Genomic DNA, 13,734 nt, shown 5'->3' on the forward strand with positions numbered 1-13,734 from the left:
ATGGTAGGATCTAGTTAATAATAATGCTGTGTATATAATAAGTTAATCCTCAACATTGGAAGCAGGTGTAAATTTAATGAATTTAAAAAACTTTAATCTTTCTAGGGACGTTATAGTCTATAGCCTTTAGAGTAGTTCACAACATCCCTATTGAACAATAGACAGTGTAGTTCATATAATTTATTTTGACTAGAATTGCAAACATTTTCACCGTTGGTGGGAAAAGAGGGGAGGGGCATTGAAACTTCAAGCGGGGGGGGGGGGATGCTTGTTAGAGTAAATATAGAAGATCGTAGTGTTAGAAAAGAAGCGGGGGGGGGGGGGTGAATTTTTTGTGTGATAAGTTTAGGGACAGGGTACATTTGATTTTTATTACGTTGTTTCATGAGGGGACGATTTCATTGGTACAGATTATCTAAAATTTCGTAATTGGACTAGTTCACGAAGTAGGCCTAAACTTTCTAAAATTCACAGCAATATTTTTACATTTTATTGATAAAATTATTTTTTTGTTCAATATAAATCCAACAGGGATAAAAATATATATCCAATGGTAGGACCTAGTTTTTAAAATTTTATCATCTGCTTTTTATACTGAATAAAAAGAAAATAATCGATTTATTCTTAGATATATTAAGTTCATCCTTAACATTGGACACAGGTGTGAATTTAATGAATTTAAAAACTTTAATCTTTCCAGGGACGTTATAGTCTATAGCCTTTAGAGTAGTTCACAACATCCCTGTTGAACAATAAACAGTGTAGTTCATATAATTTTTTTGACCAGAATAGAGGGGAGGGGCATTGAAACTTTGAGCGGGGGATGCTTGTTAGAGTAAATATATTATATATAAATTTATTCGTTCAGTTCTAGGGAGGGGCAGCAGACTTGAAAAATGTCTAAACTGACTCTCAAACTATGCAACAGTCAATTATACGATGTTTGTGTGTGTAGACTTGACCTCCCTAACAAAACAACTTTTCAAATATTTTCACCGTGCACAAAGTGATTTAAATCACAACAAACAAAAAAAAAATGTCGTTTTTTCTATGATCTCCAACTTGAAATTTCTGAAAGGAAATATTTAGAACGTTTAAGGAATCAGTTTGAAGCCTCAAAGCAACGTTTATTAGAACAGCTTTTAAACAAAAAACGACAGCAGATATTTAAAAAATATAATCTTTTTAGGAACAAGCTCAACGGACACAATCATGCAGTCTTAAGATAAAAATTTAGTAGTCAGATTCGCGTGTAAAGTGGAAGTCCTTACCCCACTCGTGAAGTCTGATGGTGTTTATAAAATGGACTAATTGTTTTTTTGTATTTATAAACCTTTTTGTAAATTGTAATAACTTGTCAAAGCATTAAAATAAGTGTGCCAAAAGCCTGAAGACATACTGAGGACATGGACAACTTATATTTTTCGGAATTTCATCTCCGCCGAATCTAGATTTTTGTTGCCTGTGGACAATTGGTCCCAATGGATACCTTTCGCCCATTCTTTAGACCCCCATTCACCGGTCAGATAGGTACGATAACAAAGGTTGTACCACCACCCCCCAGAGTAATCTTTAGTACAATATGTGGTTGTAGGCCTGTCTGTTGTGTAGAACTTCATGCCGTTGTGATAATGAAGGTCATCACCAACATTTCCTGAGAACTGTCCAACGTGAAGCGTGTAGAACTGGGCCTCGCTGTCGAGCTTAAAAGATTTGTAGTTGGCGTAGTAATTTTTACCTCCAAACTTCATGTCCACTCTTAACTCCCATTTTCCGTTCTGCCGAAAACAGTAGGTGAACAGTTTTGTAAATGATAAATATATGCACCTAATCGTTCTTGAGTATGAGTATGTGTATGTATGTATATGTGTATGTATAGGGGAAAATATATGTACATGTTTATGTATCAGTGTATTAATGTTTCTCTGTAAATGCATACGCAAATGTATAAGAATTTTTTTTTCGGTATGTGTATTCATGCTTGTATGTATACGAATTTGTGTATGTAAAAAACAATATGAGTATATGAATAACATTGATAAAATAAGAAATGCATACTTTACTCATACAAGTTGAACTAACTTACTCGGGTTAACTGGTGTACTTGTTCCAATCCTTGCCAAAAGTCACCATCTAAGGTTCCAAATCCGTCCCTGTAATCGGACCAAGGTCTTGCAAAGTTGACATCTCCAACACAACGGCGCTGAAAGAAAATAAATTCTAAAAATCGGTTTAAAGCTAAAACGTTACTTGAGTTACAGTTAATTCTAAACAGATCTTCTATTTTAGTGTTTATGTAAATATTTACTTTTGTAATTCTGTGAAATATATGGTTTATAACGGATAAAATAAACAAATTAATAATTGAAAATATTATTAAAAATATTGACATTTTAAGAATTGCAGATTCCCAATAACTTATTCCACAGACACTTGATTGTGATAATTTATCTCTTACCCTAGAGAGGGTTAGGTGTGTGCGTATTAATTGACCGTAATTATAGAATCACTAATTTTTAGATTAGTACTAGCAATAAGAATTAACATATTCTGATTATTTTTGTTTGTGTGGCAGTTACGATAGAGAGGGTTAGGTGTGAGTATTAATTGACGGTAATTATAGAATCACTTTGTGTGGCGATTACGATAATAAATAATCACAATTTATGTAAACAGTTCCATTGCGTTTATAGTATTTAAAGAATAAATAAAACTTATTATCTGTTTTTTTTATAAATTAGAATCTTTTATTTATTTTCAAATAAATAAAAAATACTTAACATTTATAAGTTTTGATCTTTAAAAAAATTGGACGATTGACAAAAATATAATTAAAACATTCACATTAAGTGTATTTTAGCACCCTAATAGACAACCGAGTTTCCCTTTGGAATTCCTTCTATTTATTTCTATACCCTACCTCAAGTTCTGACACTAAGAACACTCTTCTAACGTTACATACATGCTACTAACACCGTGACACACACACCATGCTCAATTTACCACAATGAAGGTTACAACCATATATATATATATATATATATATATATATATATATATATATATATATATATATATATATATATATATATATATATATATATATATATATATATATATATATATATATATATATATATATATATATATATATATATATATATATATATATATATATATATATAAAGTAAGGATAGTAACATTTGATGAACGAGTGTAATTCGCATCAGCTAGTTTTGATGTTTTACAAATTTTACCAGCATCAGTATCCATCCACCGCCATCTGTTTTTGTGTCGCATAAAATATCTTTTCCAGTTGCAGTTGTCATTATTTCTCGTTCACTGAATTCCTCGAACATAGCACCCTTTTCGCACGTTTTCTAATGATAATATGTTAACGTATTTTATTTAACCGAACCTACCCTGAAGGTAGTTAATTTACATTGAAGAAACAAAAAGCTATAAGACCGACAATGTCAAAATAGGTGAGAGTATAGCGTACACGTTCTATTATAAATCTGTTGAATCTAGGTCTTCTAGGCTAGTTTTTAGTGTTTATTTAATGCCTCAAGATTTTTGTGTAGTTTGCGTAATCAGCCAATCAATTGCTCAGTGCAAAACATTGGGGGACAGAACACAGCCTTGTATGAACCATAAATGGGTCAGTGATATTGCTACCACATAGTTTTGAAGATTTCAGATAATACTTGATGGCATTTTTGGATTTCTCAGGAAAAAAACAATGCTACGATAAGTCTTTTTAGAGATTGCTTCTGTCTAGACTATCAAAAGTATTTTCAGAATTAATTATAGAGTGCTGCTCCATTCCTAATGTCAGCATTAATATGAACACGTATTGTATTTTGAGGTGGCATGCCTTCTTGGCAAACTTAAAAACCTAAATTAACATAAAATTGCTACTGATAATGTATTAATTGGACGTTAAGTTCTGACCTCTTACTGTGTTATAAAGAAGACAGTTTTCTTGGCATTAGTAATTTTTTTGCCAGAGGAGTTTAGTTTAGAGGGACAGAGTATCTAAACTTTCTATAGGACTTTTATTAGGATAGACACATAGACAGACAAAAAAGAAAGACTGATATACAAATAAAAAGACAGAAAACGAAATGACGACCAAAAGGACAGAAAGACTTACCAGATCTAGAATAGGCCTACTTACATCGTACTCATATTCATAGAGCGCAAAGTCACCTGCAATAACACGTAAAAACATAATCTGTGAAAGCGAAACAAATTTTAATATGCAACCCTAATAAAGTCGGAAATCTATCTTTATGGTACTAACAGCTAAAAGTATATATTTATTTCTTTTGTTTGATTTTTCTATATTTTAAATATTTTTAATATGTCTAAATTCTAAATCTAGAATGTAGACCAATAACACAATGAATAATTAAGTTTCTTTGTTAAACTAATTCATTCAGGCCTTAATTATTTTTTAAATATATTTTTTCAATGGAATTGGCCAAATTAGGTTATAATTTAATTTAAATAATATTCGCGTAATTTTACTTTCTTGCGCGGGCTAAAATATAGTATCTCAATATATTTTCTCCAATTGGTAGGTAGGCTTACCTAGCTGGCCGAGATGATAGTGTAATAGACACCATGTTGGTGGTAAGGATTCGAAACTTATCATGTTAATGTTAACATTTTGTGTTTTACTTTTCCCACGTTGGAATATCGCAGCACTTTCTATTTGTTTTAAATAGTTATTTTTTAGTTTGACATTAGCTACGAGGAAGTTTGAGCTCAGATAAAATTATAGGAAAAAAAATCGATGTTTTTAAAAGACAAAAGCAGGTAAGCTGTGATGTGGCTTGTTTTTAGATGTGAATAATAAAATTGCTTTTCGGGACTTGGCGGGACACGGGGCAGGTGAAGTAGAGTTCTCCTATTTATGTGACCTCAGCGACAAAAACATGCTGCCTGTAATGTAAAGTTTTTTACATGTGGGGTCTGGATTTTTGAGACGGCGTGCGACAGTACGGCGGAGGAGGAGAAACATACAAATAATGAAATTTCAGAGAAATTGGTTTGGTAGAAGTGGTCCGAATCCGCTCGCCAGTTTCGATCCATGACCGACGACAAAAGCACGACAAGAGCACGAGAGACATTTAGATAGTGCAAGTTAAATAACAGCTTGTATAAAGAAGGTACGATTCTAATAGACATGAAGGACAGGTAATGAGATGGATAAAATTTTTTAAGAATAATCTAAGTTATCGGATTTGGCTTCTTCGATTGTGACTTTTGTCAAGGATTGAAACAAGTACACCAGTTAACTAAAGTGAGTTCGTGTGCAACGTGTATGAGTAGAAATCTGTAAGTATTTCCTAGATTATCTATATTATGCATATACATATATTTATTTGTTTACATATGCATACACATGCTTAAACACATACAAAAATCATTTGTCTTATGCATTTTGCGTATACATTTACAAAGAAATATAAATATTGCATTTTGCGTATACATTTACAAAGAAATATAAATACTATTATACATAAACATGTACATATATTTACATTTATACATACACATATCGCCTACATACATACACATAGTCATACACAAGTACGTTTAGTTGTGCGTCTAAATCATTTACAAAATTGTCCACCTACTGTATTCGGCAGAACGGAGAATGGGAGATAAGGGTGGACATTAGGTTCTGAGGCAAACATTACAACGCCAGTCTACCCAAACTAAGAAGAATGTTGATATTATCTATGTCAGGATATTTTTTAACTGCTATGTTGGAAGAGTAAAAAATGAAATAGGAATTAGAAAATCAACCTACCAGGATAGATACAAAGGTTGGCAACCAACACTGCAGCAAATATTACAGCAACCATGATAAAATATTGTGTTGTTGTCTCAGCTCATCGACCGTATTTGTAGCCTACTTCATCTGATTAGTTTTCTAGGCCTTATGGTTGTGTTTTATAAATTAATTCTTTTTAGTTTTGTGTTTATTTTATTAACTGTTTAAACAATTAAATACGCTTTTTTAACTGGTTTTAATTTAATTTAATACTACTGAAGACATGATAAGATTTTTTTGATGTCGCGGTGGATTGACCTTGTTTATAGCCTACTTCATATGTTGACGTCATTAAATCCAAAATTTAATAATTTTTAATTTGTTTACCAGACCATGTGGTTGTGTAATTAATTTTTATTTTAGTATTGTGGTTATTTAAAAAAAAATCTGTTTAAACATTTAATTATTTTTTATTTAAAAAAATGGCTTTAATTTAAGTTTAAAATTGATTTAATTAATTTTAAAGCTGCGTTATTGAATGATCTAGACCAGTGGTTCCCAAACTTTTTCGAGTGGCGACCACCTTTATAAAAAAGTAAGCGACCCGAGACCCCCATGGATTTAAAAAGTCGGAAATAATAAGGAATTTCATAAGGACTAAAGTAAGATTTTCTTGTAGACTTTCAAATTGAATTATTCTAAATAAAAGTTCATGCCATTAAATAGCCTCAACATTCGCAGTTTAGTTTTTGTTAACGCCTTTCTCATGTAATTCTCAACATTTAATTAATTTCTAGGTTTATATTTTAATTGGAAAAGTGTTGAAAATCTATTCTCGCAAAGATATATAGACACAAAAGGAACTAAAAATCGAAAGGGAATCAATCACGTTTGGGTATAAATGGTGCGTACTACACCAAACATGTGAGCGGTTTTTCATATGACGCGGAGTCATTCCGCATATAAATGCGACGAGATAATATTCGTTCATTTTGTATGTTGATGTTCGAATATATTATCTGCTAGGTATGATACTCTCTCCATCCACACCATGTCGTTAAAGTATATCAAAAGGTGTTGTTTAACTATGACTTCCAAGAGCAACTTGATATCTTCTTTCAATTAAAAACACGATTCACAATATTTCTTTTTGATAGCCAGCGTACTGCAGTGTTGAAAATCAAAACCTCTTGATCTTTAGGGCTCCAGATTTGATGTAATTTCCGACTTTTATTAGCAATAGAGCCGGAAGAGTTGCTGGCAAGGGCATACCGGTGAATCATGCAGTGGATTCCCCTTGGTTAGGGAGCTTAATCTTTTACTGTTATTTAGAAAGCCCGATTTCGCCCAAACATAGATGGCGCACCATCCGTACAAACCCCAGAGCCTTTTTCCCATTTTAATAATCCAGTTTAAAAAAACGCATTTATTTTCTCCATAATATGTTCACAAAATAGCAACTCTTCTTTGCTATCATCTGAAGAAATATGTTTCACAAAGACAAGTTGGAAGCTTCATTTAATTCAAAAATTTTTCTTTAACATCTAAGGGCATTTCCGCTATACGCCTTTGGATAGTATTATTAGACAGAGCTATTTGTTGCATCTTTACTGCATTGGAATCCCAAAGAATTACTTTCGTCATCTTCAACATGCAGGGTTTGATGATATTTCCTCCTATGTTGTTGTTTTTGCTTGGCAATTTCTAATGCGACTTCATTTGATGTTTGCACTAATGCTGTGTTTCCTTGAAGAAAACTTAAGTCTGACGTTTGCATCTAGCTTCATGCAAACGAAAGAACTCCATATCTTTTGATGTTCCGAATGACTCGTCTCAAAATGGCGTTTAAGTTTTGAAGATATAATAGCTGAGAACAACTTTGCACAGTACGCATTGTTTTTCTCTATTTCATTTTTTATGATGTAAGTAAAGCCGAATTTTAGATATTCTTGTAAATATTTGTTTTTTTTTTTCATTGCTAGGGTTTAGTCTACCAGTTCGAGACCTTCAGAGGGGTTGCGACCCCAAGTTTGGGAACCCATGATCTAGACCAGGGGTCTCCAAACTTTTTAGTCCGAGGGCCGCATTGACTATCAAATTTCAGTTCGGGGGCCAGTTTCTTCCGGGCATGTCTTTGATTTTTCTGGGCAAAGTTCCTCAGCCATCACCTATCAACGTTTTTTCCGTGGACAAAAATATCTCCGCGGGCCGGATGAGAGGACCTCGCGGGCCGCATCCGGCCCGCGGGCCGTAGTTTGGAGACCCCTGATCTAGACCATTTTCATTCACGTTAATATGATTAAGTTTCGGTAGTGTCAGTCGTTTTATTTACTATGGAGAAGGATACAATGAGTGACGGCGTGGTTGGGTGAGAAAACATTTTATTGCTTACTCCAAAGTCCGGAGTTCCGAACCCCATGCACATAAAACTGGTTAAGTGGAAACAGAAACCAATCTTGGAAAGAAAACTAAAAAAAATCAAACATTCGCTACATTGTAATTTATCTTTGATGGACCATGGCTATGGAAACAAATCCAAAAAGAAAATGGCTGAAAACAGAATCAACGGGTCATATGGCCCAATATGCATAGAAGTAATGCATAACTAGATTGAAGTAAATTCCTTTCAAACTATAGTATTAATAACAAAAATGAAGATGGAAAAAAATAGAGTAATATTATTATTGAAATATAAAAGTTTAGTTCATTTTCTACTTATCATTTTCTTCTTATCATTTCAAACACAGCTATAGATAATAGTTTTTTTTGACATCCCTAATCGTTTTTCTACGACCTCACAAAATATCAAGGGGGGTCGTTAGGTAAAAGTTTTTTCCAATGTAGGCCTGTAGCTCAAATAAGGAAAATTTCTCTCGTGGTCAAGTTTTAGCCGTTGCCGTGCGAGCAGAAGCTGACCGATAGTTTATTTATATGGGCCGTTCATTTACCTTGTAATTCTGTCTGCATTTGTATATACAACTTTGAATTTGCATGTTATATATATATATATATATATATATATATATATATATATATATATATATATATATATATATATATGTATACATAAGAATTAGTTTCAGGATATGTACACACACATGACAAATGATCTCAGGGCAAATTATCTCAGACAAAATATCTCAGACAAAATATCTCACGGACAAATGATCTCAAGACAAATGATCTCAAGGACAAATGATCTCACGGACAAAAGATACCAGGACAAAATATATCAGGACATATGATACCATGGACAATTGATCTCAGACAAAATATCTCAGACAAAATATCTCACGGAAAAATGATCTCAGGACAAATGATCTCAAGACAAATGATCTCAAGGACAAATGATCTCACGGACAAAAGATACCAGGACAAAATATATCAGGACATATGATACCATGTACAATTGATCTCAGACAAAATATCTCAGACAAAATATCTCACAGCAAAATTTTTTAGTTGATTTGAACTTTTTTTTTATTGAATTGTAAATATGGTTTTGTTTTTAATTTTTTACGCATAATAATTGTGAATAAAATGAATTTGTTAAACTTAACAAAGCATCAAAAGATTTATTAAAGTTAATGTAATAGTATTTTATTTGAAAAAGTATAAATTAAAACAAACTTACTTCTTTAGCCTGAAAGTTATAATAAATGATAATGAATAAAACAAATAAAGTAAAGGTAGCTTAACACCATTAATGTTAGAAACACGCTCAATATTTTTTATAATGTGAATGGATCTTCAGGTTCGTAACGTACAACTATTCATTTTATTGCCTTACCAACACAAACATAATGAGCACGTTTCTTTGTTGGCAGGTACATCGTTATGATAACACCTCTCCAAAACTTTGTGATCATGTATTGTGTGAACTCTTGCTCAATATGTTCTAACTTCACATTTCCAAATTTCTCTGCCTGCTGCTCTACTTATGGCTTTTATAAACAGAAATCCACCAGAAACGAATGTCCTAAAACCTTTCTGCGAGGTAACAAAGAGGCCATAGCTGAGTAATCACCACAAATACTCTTTATTTGCATGCACATTAAGACAAACTTAGCTCCGCGACAACCGCTGTCGTTACAATAAGCACTTGTCACCTGATCACTAAGGTGTGACCGACGCATAACAATGGACTTCAGATGCTAGTTGTAATGTCCATGTAGGGGGGGGGGGGGTCTTTCCCTTAAGGCATGTCTCTGCAATTAAAGCGAGCGGCCACCTTGATACGAAGGTGTGTCTTTTTGTTATTTCATTCCATTTGATCTAGTTTCGTCCACCTGACGTGGTAGGATTGTCTCATGTTTGTCAAGCCCACCGACGCTGTCTATCGAAACAAATTCTTTAATCTTCGCATAATGTATTAGTAATTTTAATTTATGTGTTTAGTTCAATGTGACAAATTTAAACGGCAAACATTTCTTGCAATTATTAAATATGCCAATAAACAATATTAAACATAGTAAACAAAACCATATGCCAGTCAATCAAAAACTGTTCAGATCAACTAAAATCATGCAATCCACTATTAAAATTTGCTGTGAGATATTTTGTCTGAGATATTTTGTCTGAGATCATTTGTCCATGATATCATTTGTCCTGATATATTTTGTCCTGATATATTTTGTCCGTGAGATCATTTGTCCGTGAGATCATTTGTCCTGAGAACATTTGTCCGTGAGAAATTTTGTCTGAGATATTTTGTCTGAGATCATTTATCCTGTCACCATATATATATATATATATATATATATATATATATATATATATATATATATATATATATATATATATATATATATATATATATATATATATATATATATATATATATATATATATATATGTATATATATATGTTAATATATATATATGATAAAACTAATTAAGATGTTCATACATAGGCATATGGTGTTACAGTAGGTATCGGGCTGCTACATAAACAAACATATTGATACATTTTGCTAAAGAACTTACGTATGTTAACTGGTGTACTTGCTCCAACCCTAGCCAAAAGTCACCACCAAAGGTGCCAAATCCGTTGATGTAATCGGACCAAGATTGTGCAAATTTAAGACCTCCACAGAAGGCGCTGAAAGATTATAATTTCTAAAAATGAAAATATTCAGAATAGGATATTATTAAAGAACTGATACAGCTTTAAACGAAATTTTATATCTCATATTTTCTTGCTTTATGCGAAAAACTTATGGAGTGACGTTGCTAAAACTTAAAAAAAATATCTATCTATCTATATACTGGTAAAACTCAAGTTTGTTCACATGTTTGTATATTTTTGTTTGTTTTTGTTTGTTGGTCTGTTTGGTTACAGGAGAGATCTGCACTATGTGTAGAGCTGTGAGATACTTATTAAGGTAGAGCATAATGTTCTTTTTTGACCAAACTGTTAATCACAATTTATTTAAAGACGTTAATTAATTTATTGATATATTCATTGGTAGATACAGCACTTTAAACATAAATAGTTAAGAACAATGACTTTATTTATACATGATTTATTTACTTTTTATAACAATAATGACGGCTTCCATCGAAGATTTTATTGCCCATTCAAAAGTTTAACGCATTTTAAAGCTAATTTTCGTTCGGCTATAGTTTTAACGATACGCCCGTTTGCTATTATTATTAGGTTCCAACGCTACTATCAATTTTCAACAGCTCTTCTAATTTGAGTATACAATACATTTCTCTGGATCTACAGATCAGCTGTCGGAAGAAGGGAAAGTTAATCCTAGATTCCTATATCTAAAATTTAGAATCTAGGTCAAACCAAAATTAATTAGTTAAAAATAAAATCAATTATAAAAACACAATAAATTATTGAGTATCTTTACTAAACTATGTCAGTCCTTAAATATCTATATATATATATAATTCTCTTCTGGGAGCCGTTAGAAAACAAGCTGCAAGCGCCTCCTTGCAGTCCCCTCTCTTTCTCTCTATCACTATCACTACTACCCCCACCCCACCCCTACATTGTCTGGTGAGCTGTGGTCACGCTAAATGTTTACAAAGCTAAATGTTTACAAATCGTAGAGCCGTAGAGCCGGGTTTCTATTAGGGGCAGATAATTTAGTTCGATTTTAAACTTACAGGAGGTAACTAAGAAATAACTAAGAGGAGGCTGCTTTCACGGGGGGGGGGGGGGGGGGGGGGGGATGGGGGAGGTGGGGTGTAGGGTCGGGGTTAGGGGGAAGGGGGGGGGGGGGGTAAGTGTTTTAAAGCAAATATTTTCAGTGGCAGCATTGGTACTGTCGAATTCACAAATTATGAATTACTGAAAAGTAGAAAATAAAACAACTTAATAGCGGCGTATAATACGCTGCGGGTCGACTCGTTTGATATAAAACGTTACTTTTTAGCTTCAATGATCATCTAATTCGAGAATACATGGTATTTATCTAGATCTAGAACTACGGAAAAACTAGAGTTAAGACTTAAGCCAGATCTAGCTCTATCTGGATCTAGAATCTATGAGTTTCTATACTAATTTATTTTAGGCCTTAATTATTTTATATAAATCTTTGTTTGTTAAGCATTGGAATTGGCTAATTTTGGTATAATTGAATTTGAAATAATAGTGCCGATTAGCGTAACTTGTTTCTTAATTTGCAGTAAATTACAGTTATAATTCTGCATTAATTCTTAAGGGCTCACATAGCTAAGATGATAGTGTAATAGTTACCATGCGGGTGGTACGGGTTCGAGGCACGTCACGACAATGTTACATTGTTTTTTTCAATTTTTTTTTTACACGTGAATGATACAGTTTTGACTATTGAAATCTCGCGTGACACAGGGCAGGTGAAATAGAGTTCACCTGTTTTTGTATCCTCAGTATATGAATGGATAATGTGGTCAGACCAATGCTCGGCAGAAATCGGTGTTTCTAAAAGACAAAAACGTCTGACGAGTTTTAAAACGATTAAACATGTTGCCTGACACCTTGCGGAAAACTGGGCAGGTAAAGTAGAGTTGGGTATGCGTAGAATCCACCTGTGTCATCAGCATATGAAGAGATAGTGTTTTTAAAAGACAAAAAAGTCTGAATTTTGACGTCTTTTTGAATGTGGGGTCTGGTTTTTTGTGACGATAAGTGACAGACGTGATGTCATTTATGGATGACCCCGGAAACATGCAGTTATCCAATGATAATGGGTAGTCTAGTATATTTCTTGAATTATGTAAAATAATTATTGAAAAAGTTGAATTTTTTCAACAAAATCGAATTTTAGATTCACAATTCTAGTTATTACCGATTAGCATGAACACATTCTTATTAAATATTTCTGTTGGAGCATTTAATATAGTACTAATTATTAATTAAATTTATTGCAAAGAGACACATCCGTTATATTTGTCTTTCAAAATGTAATTAATAAAGAGCCTTATTTTTTTTCTAAAACAATAGCTTTCAACAAAAAAAAATCATGATTATATTGAAAAAAAAATTAAAATATTTTAACAATATATTTTAAACACGATCTTCCGTCCATTCTCACTAGTAAGACTAAAGATTTTGATGCTTAAGTATTAAAATATTTTAAAGTTGACAGTTTTCCAATTAGTACAGTGTTAAAACTAAAATCAAGTGACTAACTAGAAAAAATTGTCTTCTGAACTACCCTTGGCCATCCACTCAACCTTTCCCATCCCCCCCCCCCCGCCCTTCGCCCTTACGGCCTGCACCAAAAACATATTAAGCTAATCTGAACATACTTTTTATCTATTTTAAAATTGTAATTTTTTTTAAAAGTAAAATTGTAAATCTGGCAATCTAGAAATTTTAAATGGATACTTTAATTTACTTCTACTGAAGGCGATAAGTGCGCTTTTTTCTGTTTACGCTTTTTTCCGATGCGCTTTTTGTGTTGCGCTTTTTTCCGAAGCGCTTATTTCCGTTGCGCATCTCTCTG

At 32.8% G+C, this 13,734-nt stretch overlaps 1 protein-coding gene across 4 annotated transcripts in view; it reads right to left on the reverse strand.

The window, feature by feature from the left end:
- Window positions 1–1,105: 1,105 nt before the first annotated feature.
- LOC131927534 (ficolin-1-A) overlaps window positions 1,106–13,734 on the reverse strand; it is a 66,047-nt gene continuing 53,418 nt past the window's right edge. The window contains exons 1-5 of one of the 4 annotated variants that reach the window (XM_059283234.1): window positions 5,825–6,040; window positions 4,181–4,212; window positions 3,258–3,380; window positions 2,087–2,203; window positions 1,106–1,778 (exon numbers count right to left, since the gene is read on the reverse strand). In XM_059283234.1, the coding sequence (XP_059139217.1) occupies window positions 1,416–1,778; window positions 2,087–2,203; window positions 3,258–3,380; window positions 4,181–4,212; window positions 5,825–5,879 (690 nt within the window). In that variant the 5' untranslated portion in view covers window positions 5,880–6,040 and the 3' untranslated portion in view covers window positions 1,106–1,415. Of the gene's footprint in view, window positions 1,779–2,086; window positions 2,204–3,257; window positions 3,381–4,156; window positions 4,213–5,824; window positions 6,041–13,734 lie in introns of those variants that run through there. The other 3 variants (XM_059283231.1, XM_059283235.1, XM_059283232.1) reach the window with 3 other exon arrangements.

This window comes from Physella acuta, unplaced genomic scaffold (genome assembly GCF_028476545.2).
Source record: "Physella acuta isolate Inbredline_101_S28 unplaced genomic scaffold, ASM2847654v3 ptg001414l, whole genome shotgun sequence".
NCBI lineage: Eukaryota > Metazoa > Mollusca > Gastropoda > Physidae > Physella > Physella acuta.